The 21,693-nt window shown below is 55.8% G+C and overlaps 1 protein-coding gene across 23 annotated transcripts; it reads left to right on the forward strand.

Annotated features, from left to right (window-relative positions):
• The first annotated feature begins 1,933 nt into the window (after positions 1-1,933).
• On the forward strand, positions 1,934-21,692 carry SLC47A2 (solute carrier family 47 member 2). 23 transcript variants are annotated; one of them, XM_069603599.1, is made up of 20 exons: positions 1,946-2,035; positions 2,574-2,687; positions 4,469-4,529; positions 5,214-5,315; positions 5,509-5,577; positions 6,246-6,394; positions 7,016-7,058; positions 7,220-7,303; positions 10,237-10,281; positions 10,457-10,554; positions 10,854-10,951; positions 11,839-11,952; positions 12,574-12,641; positions 13,503-13,611; positions 14,272-14,347; positions 14,611-14,680; positions 19,172-19,304; positions 19,376-19,470; positions 20,337-20,430; positions 21,204-21,692. In XM_069603599.1, the coding sequence occupies exons 1-20, from the start codon at positions 1,998-2,000 to the stop codon at positions 21,422-21,424; spliced, it is 1,881 nt and encodes a 626-aa protein (XP_069459700.1). In that variant the 5' UTR covers positions 1,946-1,997; the 3' UTR covers positions 21,425-21,692. The 23 variants fall into 23 exon arrangements, with proteins under 23 accessions (XP_069459702.1, XP_069459706.1, XP_069459700.1 ...); XM_069603600.1 differs by lacking the exon at positions 21,204-21,692 and adding an exon at positions 20,698-20,897; XM_069603601.1 differs by lacking the exon at positions 7,220-7,303 and having other exon boundaries at positions 1,934-2,035.
• The last annotated feature ends 1 nt before the right edge of the window (position 21,693 follows it).

Raw genomic sequence — 21,693 nt, forward strand, 5'->3', positions numbered from 1 at the left:
CACGTGGCACAAGGAGAGGCAGTCACGTGGCACAAGGACAGGCACGGTGGGCGGGGTCCCAGGGCCGGGTGTGTGTTGTACCGGGTGTTGTCCCCACGTGCTGCCGGTGCTCACGCCGAAGGATCCGGGGGCACCCGGGCCTTAGTAATCCCCGCCTGCTGCGCACCACACTGTTCTGACTTGAGTCTCCTTCTCAGTCGAGGCCCTTATTCCCCACGGGGCCACCTGCAGCCTGGGCTCAGCTTCCTGCTTGCTCTCCCACGTGGGTCCCTGGCGGACCCTGGAGACGGTGACGTTCTTGGCTGCCTTGACCTCGCTAAAGCCCGTTGTTTGGGGCCAGCCGCTCCAAACCTGCCGGCCACAGTGGCCCGAGCTCGAGGTTCGCACTCAGAGGGCTGCCTGCAGCTGGGCGCCCAGTCCCTCAGCCCAGCCCCTTGGGTGGTACAGACCCTGACTGTTGAGGCGGAGGAGTTCCCGCGGCCCTCTACGGGTAAGGAGCTGCCTCCTGACCATTCGGCCCCAGGATAAGGCCTCCTGAGCCGGGCTGTCCCGGCCCAGCAGGCGCATCCTGAAGCCTCCAGTTCAGCAGGGGAAATGGCATCCAGGGTGGGGAGGCAGTAGCAGGCTCCTGAGCCCTGATAGCCGTGGCAGTTTCTGGAAGGACCATCTCAGAGACAGCCGGGGTTAGTGGTGAGAATCAGCAGTAGGCCCAGCTCAGGAGGCCCCTGCCACAGGGGACAGGCCTGGGAGAGGGGGGCCGTGGGGACTTGTATCTGTGAATATAAGAAGTAACTGTTGAGCTTGGTGCCTCTGAAGCTCTTCATCTTTGTCGAGGGAAGTAGTTGGGGGTCGGCTAGGGCCGTAGTGTGCTGGGTGAGGTGGTGGAGGTGTCCAGGCCCATGTTCTGGACCCCAGCTGCTCTGGAGAAATCACCTGGGCGGGTGTCAAAGGACACCTGGCCGAAGAATCCCCTGGTGCTAAAACCAAGAGGATGGTTCTCCTCCGTGGGGCACAGTGGCTGAACACTGTCCCGGGCTCAGAGGAGGAGAGTAAACTGTTTCCTCAGTGGACTGCTGGTTGCTCAGGTGCCTTTAATTTAAGAAGATTCACAGACCCTTAGGCTTATGTGTGCTCCTCTGTATAAATGTTATACTTCAGTAAGAAGTTAAAGAAAAAGGGAAAAGAAGTTGCTGCCTGGGCCTTAATTAGGCCCGAACATCTCTGGTGAGACCTGGGTAGTGGTGTTTTTGGAAAAAGCTTCCCGGGTGATTCTAAAATGCAGTCACGGGTTAGAACTGCTGGTTTAACTCTGAATTTGGTGTCTCCAGTACATTCTGGTAAACTTCTCCACAGGCAGAAATTTAACTCAGAAGGTCCCCTAGGAGGGTCTCCGGTCACTGTTAAGGCTTGACCAGCCGGCTGTGTCCCCCCCACCCTTGCCAACCTTGGTGTTCATCAAGACCCGAGCCCAGACATTCCAGTGAAGTCTGGCTAGAGCAGGGAAGGGCAGGGGTGTGGAGGGAAGAAATGTCAGGAGGGGCAGAGAGGGAAGAGGACACCACCTGAATCTAGGAGGTGGGGTTGGGGGCGGTTGGAGTGGCCTCAGGCATTCAGATGTCAGTCTTGCTCAGCCATCCGTCCTTTGCCCTGAAGATGTGTGTGAAGCTGAGGGACCAGGCCAGAGTCTCTCACTCCCCAGAGGAGAGCTGGGGGTTTGGCGGTCACATGGCAGGGAAGAGGGAATCAGAGAGAGGGACTCTGGCCCCTGACTTGGGGTTGCAGGGCGCAGGGCAGCCCCAGGGCAAAAAAAAATAGTTTCAGGCCTGGTGAGGTGTAACCAAGCGAGGAGAGGCTTGCAGGGGCTGGCCCTGGCTGTGCCTGGCAGATCACTGGGTCATCAGTTCCCAGAGGGCGGGGCTCATAGGCCAGACGCACCCCCAGGGGGACTGTCTTCCTGCTGCTGCAAGAGTTGCAACCAGAGTCAGGGTCCCCTTGCGATGGCTCTGTGCTGGTGCTGGCTACAGCTGGTCTTGTGGTGAGAGGGACTCTTGAGCCCGCCCCTCCCCCCCCGCTGAGATGGCTAGGCCAATTCATCCAGGTCACTGGCTTCTGGCTTGCTTCCATCTGTGCTTCCTCACTGAGCCCTTCTGGGCACACTCCAGCACCTCATGGCACAATGAGGCTGCAGGGCACTGGAACTGGCTTCAGCGGAGGCATCCTCTCCTTAGTTGGATGCCTTCCCAACCCCAGGGTGTGTTGGGGGCTGGCAGTGACTCTCCACCCTTTCCCTTCACCACCCCGACCAGTCCTGGGACCTGAGAGCTTTGGGTCCTTTTTCTCTGTGAGGGTCCTGGGCAGGTCTGAGCTCCTCCCTGCTCTGCCCTTGCTCAGGGTGCGACGTGGGTGTTGGGCCAGAGGGGAGAGGATGGAGGTGGGACCGTCGAGAAGCTGGGTCCCCAGGGTGCAGGGTTTCCAGCTCCTCCCACTAGGAGGGGGATGCTGCTTCCTTTCTCAAGCTTGGGCCAGGTGACCTTGGACCTTCCCACTGCCATCCTGGAATGTTCCCTTGTCAGGCCAGCTCCGAGCCATGAGATGCCAGGCTGCCCAGAGAGGCCCCGTGACAGAAGATGGAGCCCCAGGGAAGCACCTGCTGACCGCAGACACCCACGGCAGACAGTCCCACTTGGGTGAGCCTCGGGGTGAATACAGATAGTTATTCAGTTGCTCGGTCATGTCTGACTCTTTGAGACCCTATGGACTGTAGCACCCCCCAGTACCTCTGTCCTTGGGGTTCTCCAGGCAAGAATACTGGAGTGGGTTGCCCCTTCCTTCTCCAGGGGACACAGAGACACAGGTGCGATAAAAACATCAGCCCAATGCTCCCAGCAGCCCACATGATATAAATGGTGGCTGATTAAAGACACTTGAGTTTGGGGTACACAGGTGACACCATTGTTATCTGTTCAGCATCTCATCCTTCTGAAGAACCAACCTGCCCCTCCAGGTGGTCCCCAGCACCCCCTATCCCACCCTCCCCCTCCTGTTGCCATCCCAGGTTGACTCTGCCCCAGTCTTCCAGAGATCTGGCTCTGAGGGTGAAGGTATTCAGAGCTTAATCATCTCATGGACTTGCCCTTAAAAACCCGGATTTTCTCATTCTAGTCACTCAGCTTCTTTCCAGATCACCTGCCAATGCTGACCCCCTCCACGCTGTCTCTCCCCTTCCTGTTTATTAGTTTCTCCTGTTTCCACCCGATAACCATGATTAACAAACATTGCCAGGAGGGAGGAAGTGGCGAGGCATGCTCCCAGAGCCAGGCGATTGCGGGGCAGGTTCTCACCTGAGAAGGGAGAGAGTCCCAAAGTCCTGGGGTCTGTGGCCCCATCCCTGAGAATTGAATCCCTGCTCCTCTTTGCTGTGGGGGGGTCTGAGACCAAGGGCACAGAGCAGAGGCTGCGCAGCCACCCCTGAGGGTGGGGGCCGTGGAGAGGGGCGTCCTCACCTGGCCAGGGGACCCTGCGTGGGACTGGGTGACCACTCTGTTCCGAGACTCTGTGCCAGTTCACACAGGCTGAAATCCTGGAAAATCAAACCTGGGCCCAAGCCCGCAGGCCCTGAGCGTGGTGCTGGCTGCATTTGCATTACCCCAACAGTAGTGGGGTCTTCGTAGAAAGAGGCTGAAAGTGGAGTTCTGAAAGTCAGCACCCGGGCGGCCCCCACCCTGGGGGAGCAGTCCCCACACGGGTGGAAGGGCAGGGGTTCCTATGCCCCACCCCGCCCAACTCACCTCACTTCCTTGCTCCTGTGAGCAGCAGGGGGCAGAGAGCATGGAGGAGGACATGGAGTCAGTTGTGAGTTTTCATCAATAAATTCTGGGGGATATTTGCAGATCCTCAGCCAAGGACCTGCTCCCTGGACAGTGGGCTGACCCTGACCTGCTTAGTACCCTGGGGAGCACCAGGGAAACCCAGAACCCTATGGGCTAGACCACTGAATGCCCTCCATCTGTGGGGCAGGGAACTCCTTGTCAGAACTGACCCCAGACCCCTATCCCCCAACCCCCCTTGGGACCCTTTTGAGTGTGTCTCTCTTTTCACCTGGACAGAGAGTCCTTGGCCCCCTCAGCCCTGTCTCACACCTGCACTTCCTGGGCCTTTGCTGCCAACCCCCTGGAATGGGGTCAGCACGGTGACTCCGGGTGCCCAGACCTCTGTCCTGTCCATGGCTAGTGGGTCGGGCCACAGGCCTGGCGTGCACAGGGGGCAGGGCTGGTACCATGGGTGGTAGTGGCCCCTCCTCCGCCCCTTACTCATTAGCCAGGCTGTACGGTTACCCTGGCTGGCTGGATGAGGCTGGCTGAGAAGGTGCTCAGGCGTGCAGGGTGGCTGGGTGGCCTGGGCTTGGAATGGACAGCCCCCAGGACACGGTCCCCCCAGGCCGAAGGAGTTGCTGCCCTGCCCTCCGCAGGCTGGTCCCCGTTGGCTTTGGAGCTGAGGCACGGACGCTCTTCGTCCTTTCTGGACCCCTGGTAAGGAGGCGGGGGTGAGGCGCTGACAAGGCAGGGGGCAGGGGCTGCTGGAGGCCTTCCCCAGAAATCACCCACAGGGACAGTGTCCAGGTGGCACCAGGGGCCACCACCCAGAGCCTGGCGGGGTCTGACCTCTCTCAGCGGCTGGCAGCCCCCTCCCCCCACCATCAGAGGGACTAGGTGTGTCCTTCAGGAACCCACGGGGAGGCTGGCCGAAAGGCCCAAGAGGCCAAGGGGAGCCCAGGGGTGCCTGCACGGGCGTTGCACTGGAAGAGGGGCCTTTGCCCATTTATTTTCAAAGGCAAAATGGCTCCAGGTACATTTTTTTTCTGACCATAAAGACTACTAAATATGTGCTCCTTGTAAGAGTTTGGATAACAGTAAAAGAAGACTCCTTTCCAATCCCACCACGTGGACAGAGGCTTCCTAGGGTTTTGATGTCTTTAACTCCGCTCCTCTGTGTTTGCATGCGGCCTGACAAGATGGTTACAGTAACATCACCAGCTGTGCCCACTCCAGCGCCCCTGCTGGGGAACCAGAGCTCAGGGGTTGATGCTGTTGCCCCGTGGGGTGGGGGCAGGACCCAGGCCTTCTGCCACCCAGCCTCGAGGGTCAGGGCCTGGAGAGCCTCTTGCCAGGAGCTGGGCTGTGAGCAGGGCCCTCGACCTTGGCCCCGGCCTTCAGTTCCTCTTCCAGATGCTGAACTTCATGGTCTATGTCGTGAGCACGGTGTTCTGCGGACACCTGGGCACGGTGGAGCTGGCGGCAGTGACCCTCTCGGTGGCTGTGAGTACAGCCAGGACCTTCTCTCCTGGGCTCCTGGGAGAAGACGTGGCCTGAGAGCACAGCTGGACCTCTGAGCACACCCCACGCACAGGCCCGGCCGGGGGGTCTCCTGCTGCTGGGCAGTCCCCTGGCTGCAGGGTCCCCCGTCGGTCTCCTCCTGAAAGCCTGCGTTCTCTCCTGTGTGTGGCTCCAGTTTGTCAACGTCTGTGGAGTTTCCGTCGGGTTTGGCTTGTCCTCGGCCTGTGACACCTTGATGTCCCAGGTAGGTGGGCCCCCGGGCAGGGCCGGAGCCAGTCCCACAGCTGCTGCAGAAAGGGTAGGGCTGGGCACCCACCCGAGGCCCCCCAGTGGCCCCCGCATCTGGGAACCTGTCAGGCAGGCCTCTGGGGGGCAGCTATCCTTGTACACCCACCCCTCAGGGACCGCGTGCTCTAGGGACCAGCCCCTCCCCTTGCCAGGGTGGCCAGGCGAGAGAGCTCTGGAATGAAAGACAGTCCTCCGACCTTGAGTCCTCTGACTTTGACCTTGAATCCTCTGGCCCTGTGTACTGAGGGCACACAGAGGGGGCCTGCTGTCCTCGGGGGGCCCACCACCCGGAGGGGCTCAGCTCCGGGGGCCTGGGTCTCACGGTGGGCCTGGCTGCTGCTAACTCCCCAGGGAGACTCGCATGTGCTGGTGCTTCAGGGATGGTGGGGGATGGGCAGTGCCTCCCCCATCAGGAGTCGGGGGAGTACTGGGCACTGTGGGTGGACAGGGGCTGGAGTTCTGCAAATGGCCGCTGCGGTCACTCAGAGCCGCTGAGCCCCTCAGATGAAGCCCCGGGTAGGGACTGGGGAGTGGTGGAGGGCTGCCCAGCGCACCCGCGCCCCCCCTCCCCCAAGCCGGCCAGCGGAGGGCAGGCGTGGGGTGGGCATTACTCCTGTGTTCCAGAGCTTTGGCAGCCCCAACAAGAAGCACGTGGGCGTCATCCTGCAGCGGGGCGTGCTGGTGCTGCTGCTCTGCTGTCTGCCCTGCTGGGCGCTCTTCCTCAACACTCAGCTCATCTTGCTGCTCTGCAGGCAGGACCCGGCCGTGTCCAGGTGCGCTGGGCCGGGCAGGGCCATGTCACCCCGGGAGGCCCAGCCCAGCCGGTGCTGCTCTCTCTGGGTCTCCAGCCTTCTCATGGGGGCTTGATCTGGGGACTCTCCCCCACAGCATGCTGCTCCAGCTGTGGCCAGCAGGGGGCAGACCACAGCCCATTTTAATTGAGAAAAGGCATTTGTATGGGATTTGTTTGCATCTGGTTGAGCCCCGCAGAGGCTTCCGAAGCAGTGACATGTGCACACCCCACACCACAAACAGTGGGAACAGGACCGAACCCCATTTCTGAGGAATTACACACTGTTGTTAACGTAGGATGTGTTTCCTCCTCGGAATAGCTCCCTCGTTTCCTGTTATGTGCACTTCGTGTAGTTAATTCTTAATGTGATAGAATCTTGTTTTCCCCCTTACAAACCACACATCACCCCAACTGAAGTTCCCCAGCCCTGAGACCCTGTGTTTGGGTCCTTTGGTTCTTGGGCCCCGCCTCCTGCCACCCCACCCCCACCGAGGTTCCAGATGCCTCTGGGGGTCTTGTTTTCGAGGCAAAGTCTGCCAAACCTTTCCCCACACCCAGGGCATAGGCTGCTCGGCTCAGAGCCTGGTTCTCTCTCCTGTAGGCTGGCCCAGGAGTATGTGCAGGTCTACATCCCAGGCCTGCCGGTGAGTTGTCTTATGGAGCTTGGATCCTGACCCCCCACCAGCCAGGCGCCCCTCAGCCCTCATGCTGGTGGCCAGAGGGGCCGGAGAAAACTTCACAGTGCGGTCGGTGGTTGGTGCACATTGAACTTTTAAAAAGTAGCACAACACCTTTTTCTGGTTAGAAAACCATTTACAGGAGAGATTCTGGAAAGCCTGGGGAAGAAAACTTTCAAATCTTCCGTGATCCTACTACCCAGAGAAAAGAGGTTAATCTCTCTCCAGGGCTGTTTCTCTTCATGAGTGTGTGTGTTATCAAACACAGAGCCACACCTGTAGTGGGAGATGCGGCCAGTGTGTGCATGTTGTTTCGTAAGCCACCTTTTCCCTCTCAAATATATCATTAGTCAGTCTCTGCTGCTGCTGCTGCTAAGGCGCTTCAGTCGTGTCCGACTCTGTGCGACCCCAGAGACGGAAGCCCACCAGGCTCCCGTGTCCCTGGGATTCTCCAGGCAAGAACACTGGAGTGGGTTGCCATTTCCTTCTCCAATACATGAAAGTGAAAAGTGAAAGTGAAGTCGCTCAGTCGTGTCCGACTCTTAGCGACCCCATGGACTGCAGCCCACCAGGCTCCTCTGTCCATGGGAGTTTCCAGGCAAGAGTACTGGAGTGGGGTGCCATCGCCACCTTTAGATATGCTCAAATCACTGTCCACGATACCCATTTCAAAGGCCCCACAGTATCCCCCCCTTTGCCATAACTTATTAACCAGTTCCCATGTGTTGGGTATTTAGGTTGTTTGCAGTGGTCACTCTTATAAATTAGGTTGTGATCAACATTCTTGTAGAAAAATCTTTGTGAATGTCTGTAATGATGCCTTATTGGAATTGGAGTTGCTCTGTCAGTGGCTTTTGATACTGGTTTGTATCATTTCTACCCTCAAGAACAATATTCTCATCAGCACAGAGTATTATGAAAATGTTTTCTCCAATTAGAAATAGGTTATTTTAACATACACTTTATTGCAAATGAATTTGAGTGTTTTTTCATATCTTTGATCATTTGTTTTCCTTCTGTGAATTGCCCACATCCTTTGCTTATTTTAGTGGATTAATCTCTCCCTAATTATTTTAACTCTTATTAAATAATATCTCACTCCTTTGGCATATGTGTCACAAACTTTTTCAGTTGCCTTCTAATTCTTCGATACTTTTTTCTTAAAGAATTTTTAATGTGTACATAACAGATCCATAAATCCCATCCTTTATGATGTCTGTTTGATGAGCTTAAGAACAGTCACCCCATCGCAGGATTATAGAAGCATTTGCCTTTATTTTATTTGAACTTTTTAATGGTTTCTACTTTTGTGTTTAGGACTGTAATCTTTCCAAGATGTTTTCTAAGAGTCGTTGTTGAATGTTCTTTCTCTGTTAATTTATTGAATATTAAGTAAGCAGTCCATCCACACAGGTAAGTTTCTGAGATTTGAGCCCCACCCAGTGGTCCATGTGGAGAAAGCGATGGCACCCCACTCCAGTACTCTTGCCTGGAAAATCCCATGGACAGAGGAGCCTGGTAGGCTGCAATCCATGAGGTCGCTAAGAGTCGGACATGACTGAGCGACTTCACTTTCACTTTTCACTTTCATGCACTGGAGAAGGAAATGGCAACCCACTCCAGTGTTCTTGCCTGGAGAATCCCAGGGACGGGGGAGCCTGGTGGGCTGCCATCTATGGAGTCACAGAGTCGGACACGACTGAAGCAACTTAGCAGCAGCAGCAGTGGTCCATGTGTCCACTCGGGACTCATGGCTGCACGGCGTGATTTGCTGTGGTTCAGTGGACGTGTCACCACGTGGCAGGCTGTCTCAGGGGATCCCACCTTTCTGTCTCTGCCCCACTCTATCCCCCCTTGCTCTGCCCCCTCTGTCTTTCCTCTCTGCCCCCCTCTGCCTTCCCTCGCTCTGCCCACCCGCCATCCTCCCTTGCTCTGCCCCGCTCTATCCTCCCAGCACCAGTGACAGAGCTCTTGATGGGCCTGGGAAGGGGGGGTTGGGATGAGTTCAGGGTGCCCGTAGGGGACACCAGGCCTGTCAGGGAGCCCCAGCCACACCCTCCCATCTGGAAGCCTAGTGCCATGACATTTCTGGGGCTCCAGATTTCTCCTGTATCATGGAAACCACCTGAAATTCTGGTCTTTCTCCTCCAAAGCTTTGGCTCTTTAGACCAAGTGAAGGTATCTTGTCCAACAGGGCCCCTGGGGCTGGGTCAGGGGAAACTTCCAAGTTATCACTATGGTAGCCACTTTATCAAATCAACAAAACCCCTCCCTCCCAGACAAAGATGCTGCCGAACGTAACTCCCTGTGGGATGAGAAGCATCACGTGTCTTAGTCATGATGTTAACCCAACTCTTGGAACTCTTAAATGTGCCAAATGCTGTTTTGTAAGCACTTTTGCAATATTAGCGTTGCGTATAAATGTATGTATAAATAGCAAGGATTCACACGCACAGTATTATCCCCTTTTTAGGTGAGGAAACTGAGGCAAGAGAGGTTAAGTAAGTGGCCTAAGGCCACACCGCTCACAGGAGGCACAGAGCCAGTACCTGAATCCAGCGGCACACTCTTGCTGACTGTGCAGTCCTGAAGAGAGGTGGAAGGCTGCAGGGAGGGTGGGCAGGGGCCACAGGCCTGGGCCAGGCTTTGACAGGGCAGGAAGCTCAGGGATGCCCTCAAGACACACACACACAAGCAGGCCCCCTCTGTCCTCCATGGATGACTCTGAGGTCTCCACCCTGCTCTGCAGAGGCTGCTGGTGGCCTCCACCCTCCCTACCCCCACTGCCTCTGCCCAAGGCCTCTCCACCCAGAGTGTTGTCTCTGGCAGCCAGAGACAAGTCCTAGGGTGGCCCCGACCTGTGGGCTCTGGTGGCCCTTCTGTGAACAGGCCCGGTTGGCGGCCAGGAGCCCAGTCCCTCTCGTTCTTGCCAGAGCACTGGAGCCCCTCTCGGGTCCACCCTCCCTGCCCGCTGGCCCCATCCTGGCACCACCCCTCAGGCAGGGCAGGGGCACAGGCTAGCAAGGTGCATCTGCAGGTCGGGACACACTCTGGTGAAGCAGCTGCCCCACACTCATCTCAGCAGTGTCTGTTCTTGTCCATGTGGAGGTGTTGTTTACTTGTGTCTGTGTGCTTATTTACACAGGCAAATTTTCTCTACAGCCTGCAGGCCAAGTACTTGCAGAATCAGGTACAGGGCCCTAGCTGGAGCTACCCCCTACCCCACACTGCACTGTCCAGCAGGGGAGGAGTGCCTGGGGTCCCTATTCTGACCTCCACACGGGTCTGTGGGGAGCCACATGTCCCCAGCCTGTGTCCCCCCCGGTGTCGCGCCACTCAATAAGGCCAGTTTTCACCGATTTCAGGGCATCGTTTGGCCCCAAGTCTTCAGCGGGGTCGTGGGCAACTGCGTCAACGCCCTGGCCAACTATGTCCTGGTTTCTGTGCTGGGCCAGGGGGTCAGGTGAGCAGGGGGCTTCAGAGCCTGGTTGGGGAGGTCAAGTGTTGGGGGGTTCAGGTGAGTAAGGCGTTCAGGGGCTGGTTGGGGGATCAGGTGGGCAGGGGCTGTGGCGGCCTGGTCCAGAGCCCTGCCTACCCCCGAGGGGGCAGCCAGTCCCATCACAACAAGGGCTGTGGAGGCTGTCCACACTGTTCAGCCACAGAGGGGTCGTGGGGAACTGGGAATGAGCCAGGCCTGTCCCCGCCTTGCCCCCAGGGCTGGAGTTGGCCTTTGCTCCAGCCTGGCCTTCCCTCCTCTGTCAGGGGCTCCGCATTCGCCAACACTGTCTCCCAGTTCTCGCAGGCTGTCTTCCTCCTGTTCTACATTGTGCTGAAGAAGCTGCATCTGGAGACATGGGCAGGTGTGGAGGGGGCCCCCACCCAGGGAGGGGGTTGCTGAGGGGCGGGTAGGCCGCCAGCACCAGCCCAGGGCCTTCACTTTGTGGGCAGGGTCCTAGCTGGAGCCTTTGGAGGAGCCCTGCCCCAGGCCTGCCCCCACATCCCTCAAGGCCCACCCCTTCCCCACCTCCTGTATCTGCACCCTCTCTCCACCTCTGTACCCGCCTCTTGGCCTCTGCACCCAACCCCTAGAGGCCCGGTTTCCCAGTCCAGTGTGTCATGGGGCACAGCCCTGCTGGGGATGTGCTAGGAGCTTCCTGGCTCCTATTGGAGATTGAATGACAACTCGGATAAAATGCTGGGTGCCAGCAGCAGGCTGCACCCACATTGCTTAGATAAGTTTCATGACTCCTTGTTAACTCTATTTTTATTTACATGGAGGAAGCTGGTGCCGAGAGAGTTTGTCATTCACTGCAAATCACAGAATTAGGCTCAAACCTGCTCCTAGGCCTAGGTGCTGAGCTTTTAACCCCAGAAAGCTGTCTGTGTAGACCGTGGGTCCCTCTCTGGCCCCATGGCTGTACAACCCTGTCTGCCTTGTGAAACCTCCCAGCACCTTGGTGTCGTGCCACCCTCCTAGCAGCCCTTCGGGGAGATGGGGCAGAGATAAAAGCTAAAACTTCATCCAAGGAGACGGGGCCCAGGAAGGGCAGGGCTGTCTGCCAGCCCAGGCTCCCACCCAGGGGTGCTGACTGAGATGTTAGCTGGTGCCCTCCTCCCGCCCCCACCCTGCCTGGTGGCAAGTGCCTGGGCTTGCTGTGTGGAGCCAAAAGCTGTGAGCCCTGGTGGTGGGCGGGCTGGCTGGACTGCAAGGCGGATGGGGGCTCAGGCATCTGGCTTCTGCTCCTAGGCTGGTCCTGGGAGTGCCTGCAGGACTGGGGCCCCTTCTTCCGCTTGGCCATCCCCAGCATGCTGATGCTGTGCATCGAGTGGTGGGCCTACGAGATCGGGAGCTTCCTCGTGGGTATGTGGGGCAGCGGGATGTGGGGAGCCCCCTCCCCCGGACAGGTGGTTCACCTGCCCGGCCTGGCTCCCTGCCAGACTGTGAGCTTCCAGCAGGCAGGCCTGGGCCTAGCACTGTCCAGTCTAGGCCTGGCATGGAGTGGACACCCGAGCATGATTTTCGGTCAGAGATGGAGTGAGATGGAACTGGTGCAACCAGCACATCTTGTGCTCATCAACTGACTCAGAACAGAGTCCAAACCGCCAGGGCTGGAATGGCCCCAAGAGACCTTCCAGTCTATCCCGGACCCCATTTATAGATGAGAAAATTGAGTCCTAAGAGTAAAAGAGGCTGTCCAGAGTCACCCCAACAGGGCCAAGAGCTGAACTCAGGCTTCTTGACCTTGGTCCAGCTTTCTTCCCTCCCTCATCATACCGTGTACACAGGAGAGAGACCCTGACCCTGGCACACCCAGGCAGGGGTCTCCTGGAAGGCTGAATGCCAGGTGGAAAGGTGGTTTTTGCTGTGTCTGACCTTGGAAGCCACTGGCCCCTTGGCCCCAAGAGCAAGGGGCACTTTGTCAGCCCGGGGCTGTTGGTCCGCTGGCTGGACACTGACTGTGTTCCCGCCCCATCTCTGCAGGCCTGCTCAGTGTGCTCGACCTCTCTGCCCAAGCAGTCATCTATGAGGTGGCCACTGTCATCTACATGGTGAGGCTCATGGGGGGCACGTTTTGTTCTGCCCCCAGCCCAACCCCCTGACGGCCTGGGGGTGTCAGAGGGGAGGGGCAGCTGTCCCCCCAGGGGCCATTTCTGTCTCCTGAGGGACCCTCCAGACTGCCTGTGTCCACCAGACCCAGGCCCTAACAGGCACATGTGGCCCATAGCCACTCCGCCAAGGGTGATACAGAACTCTCCATGTTGGAATTGTTTTGAATTGATTGGCATCATTTAAAATTGGGAGATTTCACAACACAATCTGGATTTTTGCTTTTTTTTGAAAAACGGGACATTCCCTTTGGCAGTGGGCCCACGTTCTTGCACACCCCTAGTGGTGGGCCCTGGGGAACAGAGCCCTCTGGGGGCACTTCCTTGCCTCCGCCGGGGAAAGAACTCTCCACAGTTCCTTCCTCTTCAAGGACACATGGGCTATCCCATGTCGCTTGCACAGCCTCTGCCAGCCGCCTGGGGTGCACACTCTGTGACCACAGCTTTAATCAAGGGAGTCACAGAAACCTACCTGTACAGAACTGATCTGTAAGGTGATTCTTACGTTGCAAGTGGTGTCAATCTTTTTCTCACAGGGACCTTTTCTGACAGACTTATGACTATACTCGCCTCTTTATGTCGTGTTTACTCATGAGGTTTTGGCTGTGTGTTTATTTTGGCCGCCTGTGGCATCAGATGGCTCAGCCAGGGTGGGGCTTTGGCTGGCTTGCTTGGGGTACCCTCACCCGACCTGCTAGCCGCCAATCTCACGGCTGGTTACCAGCAGCCAGGAACACCCTGCTTTCCTCCCTCTTGGCCTGGGGTAGGAGGGGGCTGACCGTACCTTCTTGTCTCTGAGTCCAGATCCCCATGGGGCTCAGCATCGCGGTCTGTGTCCGAGTGGGGACAGCCCTGGGAGCTGCAGACACTGTGCAAGCCAAGCGATCAGCCATCTCAGGCACCCTCTGCACAGGTGGGTGGGGTCAGGCCTAGGCCAGGGGAGGCCCTGAGAGCCACAGCTACCTTCCAAGCCTGTGGTACCTGTTACGTGGCCCAGAGCAGCAAGCCTGCGGTGCCCCTTCTGGCCGCTTCCCCACCGCTGGGGGTCTGGGCCGGCAGTTTCCATCACAGTATGACGCTGGGAAGGCCCTTCCTCACCAGGCTCCCAGCCCTCTAGGTCTTCCTGTGAGCTCGGCCTCCTGGAGTCCCCAGGAGCTTGGGGCTTGCTCATGGCGACCCTCAGAAAGGACCCCTCTGCATCCATCCTGTCTCTGCTTTCTGTAGCTGCCAGGCTCAGATCAGCTCTTCATGGAGAGCAGTGGTTCTCAGGCTTTAGACCTAGGTTGGGGGTGGGGTTGGGGGAGCAGGGTGTCAAAACCTGAACATCCCCCCGCCCCCGGCAGTTTCTGACCCGGTCGGAGATGGGGGTCTGAGAGTCTGCTTCCCTAGGCAGCCACTAGTCCAGGGACCCCATTTTGAGAACCACAGGAGGAAGGGCATTTTGCATGTTGTCATCACGGGACCACAGATGAGGGTCTTCGTCCAAGGGGACATGCGGCTGGGCTGGCTCAGGCTGAGGGGATCCAGGGTCGACCCTTGGCTGGGTCAGCCTCACCGCCTTCATCTCTTGCAGTTGGAACCTCCCTGGTTGTGGGCATCCTGTTGAGCCTCCTGAGAAACAAGCTGGGACACATCTTCACCAATGATGAGTAGGTCTCACCTCGAGTCAGGGGCCTCGGCTGCTGCCTGTGCACAGACCAGGCGCCGACTGAAGGGCAGGGCAGAGCTGCCGGGGCTCCTTGGGGGGTTCGGATGTGTCCCCCCCACACAGGGAGACTCAGGGACAGGAGCGGCCTGGCCTGGCCTGGGGCCACTACCTAGGCTCACAGAAAGTGGGGGCAGGGCGGAATAGACGGGACAGGAGTGGGACTCCAAGGCCAAGGTTGTGCCTCATGGTCCCCTGTCCCTGCAGGGAAGTCGTCGCCCTGGTCAACAAGGTCCTGCCGCTGTACATCTTCTTCCAGCTGTTTGATGCCCTCTGTGTGAGTCCCCCTCCGACCCCCGTGTTCCCAACCCCTGCCCCCACCCCAGCAGCTCAGGGCTGTGAGCTTGAGCTGCCTGATTAGGGCTGACTACAGAGTAAGCGGCAGCTCTTGTTGGATCTATTATTATTCAAAATAACACGTCCCTTTTTTCTCTCCTGCAGTTCCAATTTACTGAGATGCATACAGATTGGCAAAATACTGACCACTCTTCAGTGCAGAATCATAAACCCTCTTCTTCCTTGTTCCCCAGGATCGGGTTGGGGGTGGGGAGCAGGGCACAGCTCTGACCCAGGCCCCACCCGGCCAGGAGCGGCCACACTGGTTTCCAGAATAGAGGCACCCAGAGTACGGAGGGGTCCAACTTTCCACTTGGATCACTGAAGAGCAGGTCCCATTGAGTGCAAGTCTGAATTCTGTGAATGTTTTAACAGCCTGGCATAGAGACAGCGAGCACCAAAGTCTCGTTTATTGAGCAGAATTTGAAGCCCTGGGTTGTTATCTTCCCATCTTGGGCAATCTTGCAGGAAGCTCCAAGTCTCTGCTTGGAGCATGGACTTAAGAGAGCAGCAAGAGGCAGGAGGCAAGAACCTGCACAGAGTCATCATCAGCTCGTATAGGAAGGAAAGAAAGAACCGTTGGGAGAAAGTATATTCGTGGAGAGTTTTCCCCAGAGCCCTGTCACTCTGGCTGGTTCCCCATACATTCCAGGGCTGGCCTTCGAATCTAGCTGGGCACAGGCTTGTAGCACATTTCTGACCTCATTAGGACTGCTTGCTTTGGGCTGGGTTTTGTCATCAAATTCACAGCTTTAATTGCAAAACATTAAAAGAAACCCTCTTCTGGGCTCTGTTATGGCTTCTGCAAGGACACTATAGTTACTTTTCCTCTAGCTGCAAGGTGAGGCCATAGCTGAGAAACTCCTCCTGCAGGGTCAGGCCACAGAGGGCTCTGCATTCCTAAATGCTCCTGAGGTAGCACTGCCCACCAGGGAACCCGCAGCAGATTCACAGCTCACAACTGCCAGGGGTCTTGCAGTGCGCATCGCTGCATCTACTATCTTTACTCCTGGTTATATCTATCCATCTATTTGTCTATATATTTTTTCATTAAAAATTCTTATCTTTTGGCTGCACCATGTGGGCTGCGAGATCTTTGTTCTCTGACCGGAGATTGAATTGGTGCTGCCTGCAGTAGAAGCGCCACTGCATGGCCAGAGAACTGCACTGGCAAACCACTGGATTGCCAGAGAATTCCTTGCTGCTGCTGCTGCTGAGTCACTTCAGTCGTGTCCGACTCTGTGCAACCCCAGAGACGGCAGCCCACCAGGCTCCCCCGTCCTGGGATTCTCCAGGCAGGAACACTGGAGTGGGTTGCCATTTCCTTCTCCAATGCATTAAAGTGAAAAGTGAAAGTGAAGTCGCTCAGTCGTGTCTGACTCTTAGCGACCTCATGGACTACAGCCCACCAGGGTCCTCCGCCCATGGGATTTTCCAAGCAAGAGTACTAGAGTGGGTTGCCATTGCCTTCTCCGTGAGAACTCCTTAGATCTGTGTTATTCTTTTTTTTTTTTTGTATAATTTTATTTACTTACTTTTGGCTGTGCTGGGTCTTCGTTGCTTGCTCAGGTTTTTCTCTAGTTGTGGGAATGGGGGCTCCTCTCTAGTGGCGGTGCTCAGGCTTCCCTTGTTGTGGAGCACGGGCTCTTGGGTGCATAGGGCTCAGTCGTGGTGGCTCTAGGGCACGAGGGTGGTGGACGGGTTTAGTTGCTCTGAAGCATGTGGGACCATCCCAGACAGGATCAAACCTGTGACTCCATTGACACATGGATTCTTTACCACTGAGCCACCAGGGAAGCCCTATATCATTCTTAAGTTTTCATGGACCTAGTTTTTTTTTTTTTTTTTTTTTATGTCTTTCTTGAGTTATAATTTACATACCATAAATTCATGCATTTTACCTACATAAGTCAAACCTTTAAGTAAGCATCTACTTGTGGAACCAGCGCTGCAATCCGGTGTTGGACTGTTTTCATCACCCCCACAGAATTCCTGGGGCCTGCTTTGAAGTCACTGCCTGCTCCCACGGGCAGCCCCAGGCAGTGCACTGACCCACTTTCTGTCGGTGTGTACTTGTCTTTTCTGATTACTTGATAGACATGCAGTTACAGAGTATGTGGTCTTTCGTGCCTGGTTTCGTTCACTTCTTGAAATGTTTCTGAGGTTCATCCATGGCGTAGCATTTTTCGGGACCTCATTCCTTTTTGTCGCTGAATAATAGTCCACTCTGTGGCTGTAACATGTTTGTCTACCCATTCATCAGGTGATGGACATTTGGGTTGTTTTGAGTGTGGCCTGCTGTGACTAAGGCTGCTGGGAACATTCAAGTATGAATCATTGTGTGGACGTATGTTTTCCTGCCTCTTAGTAGAGTCTTAAGGAGTTAAATTGTTAGGTTGAAGCGTAAGTTTAACTTTGTAAGAAACCGTTAAGCTGTTTTCCAAAACAACTGTATCATTTTACATTCCCACCAGCAATGTGCCAGGATTCCAGTTCCTCCTCTGTGTTGCTAATTCTTGGCATTATTGTTTGTCTTGAAATTGGAAAAAGTAGATTAAGAGCAGTTTTAGGTTTACCAAAAAAATAAGCAAATACAGAGTTCCCATAAGCCCCTCCCCTGGTTCCCCCTTTTATTTATATCATATATTAGTACAGGACATTTGTTTACTTGATGAAGAATATTGATACATTAAGTCCACAGTTCATGGTTGGTGTGCATTCTATGGGTTTTGACAAATGTTTAAGGACATGTACCCAATACTGGAATCATGCAGGATACAGACTACTATATATGAAACAGGTGAACAACAAGGTCCTACTGTATAGCACAGGGAACTATATTCAGTATCCTGTAACAAACCATAATAGAAAAGAATATGAAAATATATGTGTGTATAACTGATCACTTTACAGCAGAAACTGACTTTTTTATATTATTTCTCATTTTTATTAGAGCCATCCTCATGGGTCTGTACAGGTATCTCAATGTAGTTTTAATGTACATTTCTTTTTTTTTTTTAGCCATGCCACACGGCATGTGGGATCTTAGTTCCCCAACCAGGGATCAAACCGAGGCTCCCTGCAGTGCGGGCACAGAGCCCTAACTACTGGACCACCTGGGAGTCCTTGATGTGTTTCCTGAATGACTAACGCCAAGCCCCTTCCATCTGCGTGTCTCCTCGGGTGAAGTGTCTGCTCGTGTCTTTGTCCACTGCAGACATCGGGTTCTTGTTGTCTGAGCCTGCCAGGGCTGCCCTGACAAAGCACGCAAAGCCGAGCGACCTAACATACTAGAAATAGATTGTCTCGAGGTTCTGGAGACCAGAGGTCCTAGATCCAAGGCACCAGGGGAGGATCTACTCCAGGCTCTGCTGAGCTTCTGGAACCCTCAGGAGCCCCTGAGCATGTAGAAGGCATTGTTTCCCCATGTCTGTTTACATTGTCTTCCCCCTCTGTGTGTCTGTGTTCCAGTTTCTCCTTTTCACAAGGACACCCGTCTTCTCAGGGTAGGGTCCACCCTGATGGCCTCATCTCAACTGGGTCTTCTGCAGAGATGCCATTTCCAATTAAGGTCATATTTGGAGATCCTGGGGTCGGGACCTCAGCATCTTCAGGGCGGGGCACAAGCCAACCCATAGTAATTATCTTTTTATTCAGTTCAGTCGCTCAGTCGTGTCCAAATCTTTGCGACCCCATGAATTGCAGCATGCCAGGCCTCCCTGTCCATCACCAACTCCCGGAGTTCACCCAAACTCATGTCCATCGAGTCAGTGATGCCATCCAGCCATCTCATCCTCTGTCATCCCCTTCTCCTCCTGCCCCCAATCCCTCCCAGCATCAGTCTTTTCCAATGAGTCAACTCTTCATATGAGGTGGCCAAAGTACTAATGTTCTTTTTTTCATTGTAGAATAGTTGATTTATAATGTGTTAATTTCTACTGTATAGCAAAGTGATTCAGTTATACATATATGTATTGTTGTTCAGTTGCTAATTCATGTCTGACTCTTTTCTACCACATGGACGGCAGCCATGCCTCCCTGCCCCTCACCATCTCCTGGAGTTTGCCCAAGTTCGTGTCCGTTGAGTTGGTGTACATTTTTAAAAATATTCTTTTCCATAGTGGTTTATCATAGCATATTGAATGCAGTTCCCGGTGCTCTATACTCAGACCTTGTTTATCCATCCTATATGTAATAGTTTGCATCTGCTCACCCCAGACTCCCAGTCGACCCCTCCCCCTGTATCTGAAATGCAGCAGCCTTGTGTGACCCTGGGCAGGACCCTCCAGGAAGGAAGGGAGATGAGGGCTCCTCCTAGCCCGTGTTGCAGACTTAAACAAGGCTGTGGCCTGTAGATTCCTGAGGAAGCCTCAGTGCTGAGACCCACCGTTGCCTCAGCATCACCAACCCCCAGCCCTTCCTCCTTCTGCAGTGTCTCTACGCTGGGGTCCTGCGTGGGACCGGCAGGCAGGCCTTCGGGGCCGTGGTGAATGCTGTTATGTACTACGCCATCGGCCTCCCGCTGGGTGTTGTGCTAACCTTCCTGGTCGGGATGGGGATCATGGGTACGTGGTGTGGGGGGAGGGGGGCAGGCCTAGTAATCGTCAATGCCCTCACTCACCCCCGTGTCCTGCAGGCCTCTGGCTGGGCATGCTGGTCTGTGTCATACTGGCCACCGCTGCCTTCGTCACTTACACAGCCCGGATGGACTGGAAGCGGGCTGCAGAGGAGGTGAGTGCTCTTCCCGTTACCAAGGAAACCATGCCAGACACCATCCTCAGCACCCCCCACCCCTACCCCGCTCAAACTCAAGCAGAGGGCTCCCGATGACCCCGAGGGTGAGCTGTGACCTTGGAAAAGGTACCGACAGCACCCTGTCTGTCGTCCTCTTGGGAGCACTTCTGAAACAGGCAGCCTGGCGTTTGCTTCTATGGCTCAGATCCTGAAACCCAGGGGGTGTGGTTCGCCTTTGTGTGCGGATCCAGTCCTCCTGGCATCTGAGACAATGGATCAACCCATAACTGAAAGAGCGCCACTTAAAACTCCCCAGACCGTGGACATGGCAGGCCTGGCCTTACCGTACTTCAGGCATTGTGGTTTTTGCAGGTTGAGGGTCTGGTGCCACCCTACATTGAGCAAGGCAATCGGCAGGCACCATCTTCGCAACAGCATTTGTTTGCTTTGTGTCTCTGAGTCACACTTTGCTCATAATTCTCATCATATTTCAAATCTTCTCATTATTATCATTTCACTTATGGTGGGGGTGATCACTGAACTCTGACGTCACCATTGCAAAAATATGACCTGCTTAAGGTTCAGGTGATGCTATTTTCCAGCCAGGAAGTATCGTTTAACTGCGGTATGGACAAGGTGTCTTGCACACTTAGCAGACTTCAGTGTTGTGCAAACATTACTTTTATGTACACCAGGAACCCAGAAAAGCCCTCTGCCTGCATTATTCACCTTATTGCAGTGGTCTGGAGCCCCCGAGGTGTGCCTGTGTGTGACCATGTGTATCCTGCTCAGCCTGTGGGGCTCAGCTGAGGCTGGGTGGATGGGCAGCTGGCAGGCTGACCTGGTGACTCTCTCGCCTTCAGGCGCAGAAACACGCAGGACTGCCGCCACTGGAGAGCACTGACAGCATGGCCTTCAGAACCAGGCCCGGGCCTGAGAAAGTGGTCGTGTCTTCAGGTAACACTGCCCTGTGTGCTTGGGTGGCCAGGAACCGCAAGCACCCAGGCTGCCTCTCTTCCTCAATGTGACAGTGACATCTGTTCTGACACCAAGAGGGGACACTGATGTCCCAGGAAGCAGGCCGTGTCTGTCCTGGTCTGGGAGGCTGACCCTTGGTCCTGTCATCAGACGAGGGCATGGGTTGGGCGCTTGGATCTCCTCCCTGTTCTGCAGCTAGCTGCTAAATTAGGGGACGAGGTCTGAGCACCAACCATCTGATCTCAGGGCTCATTGTCACCACCCAGCTTCAATGTGGTCAGGAGGCCTGCAGCCGAGGATTGGGCAGGTCAGCCTGGCTTGATAACTGGTGTGGGGGGCCCTTCTCACCCACCCCTCCGCACCCTGTCAGACCGGAGCTCTGCTGCCCCGGCGCTGGCCTGAGCCCAGGGCTGTGTGTCCACAGACCATAGCCTGGTTATCTCCGCAGCCTCACCTTGCTCATCCTGGGCTGTGCCTTTATTGGGGTGGGCATGGGGAGCCGGCACAGGCTTTGGGGGCTTCAGTGTTGCCAGAGAGCGGGGGAGGCAGTGTGACAGAGCATGTCACATGCTGAGGTCGCTGGTGGAGGATACGCACCTCGAGGTCATCTGACCCCATCTGATCTCAGCCTTGTCTGCTCATCAGGTCTATAGCATGCTGTCCCACGTGTTTCCAGCTGTGAGGCAGGGGGTCAATCCTGTGGCTCCACAGACCCCCACCCAGGGCTGAGCTGGCTTCTGTCTGTCTTGCAGTGGCCACAGGCAGCTCCCCTGGCGTGATCCTGACGACCTACTCGAGGCCCGGGGGCCACCTGGACCTCATCAGGACTCCGGAAGCAGTCCACGCCCTACCCACCCCTGCCGGCTGGCTGTCAGCCAAGCAGCTGGCTCTCCGCCGGGGGGCTGCTCTGACGGTGGCAGTGGGCTCGTTGATAGCGGGGCTCGTCCTGAGGGTCCTCACCGCCAGGCCCTAGTGAGACAGCTTGAGACGAAAAGGAAGCTGAGAGTGGCTGCCCACCCCAAATTCAGTGCAGGGGGACGCCCCTGACCGCTCCTCAAGAACATTCACGGGACTTCCCTGGTGATCCAGTGGTTGAGAATCTGCCTGTCCACCAAGCAGGTTTCCCCTCCTCCCCACCAACCCCACCCCCCACCAACCCCCACAGGTTGGGGAGCTGGGATCCCACGTGCTGCGCAGTGTGGCCAGAAAATAAACAGATTTTCAGCCGGTGCTGCATGTCAC

The sequence above is a fragment of the Ovis canadensis genome, chromosome 11 (assembly GCF_042477335.2).
Source record: "Ovis canadensis isolate MfBH-ARS-UI-01 breed Bighorn chromosome 11, ARS-UI_OviCan_v2, whole genome shotgun sequence".
Taxonomy (NCBI): domain Eukaryota; kingdom Metazoa; phylum Chordata; class Mammalia; order Artiodactyla; family Bovidae; genus Ovis; species Ovis canadensis.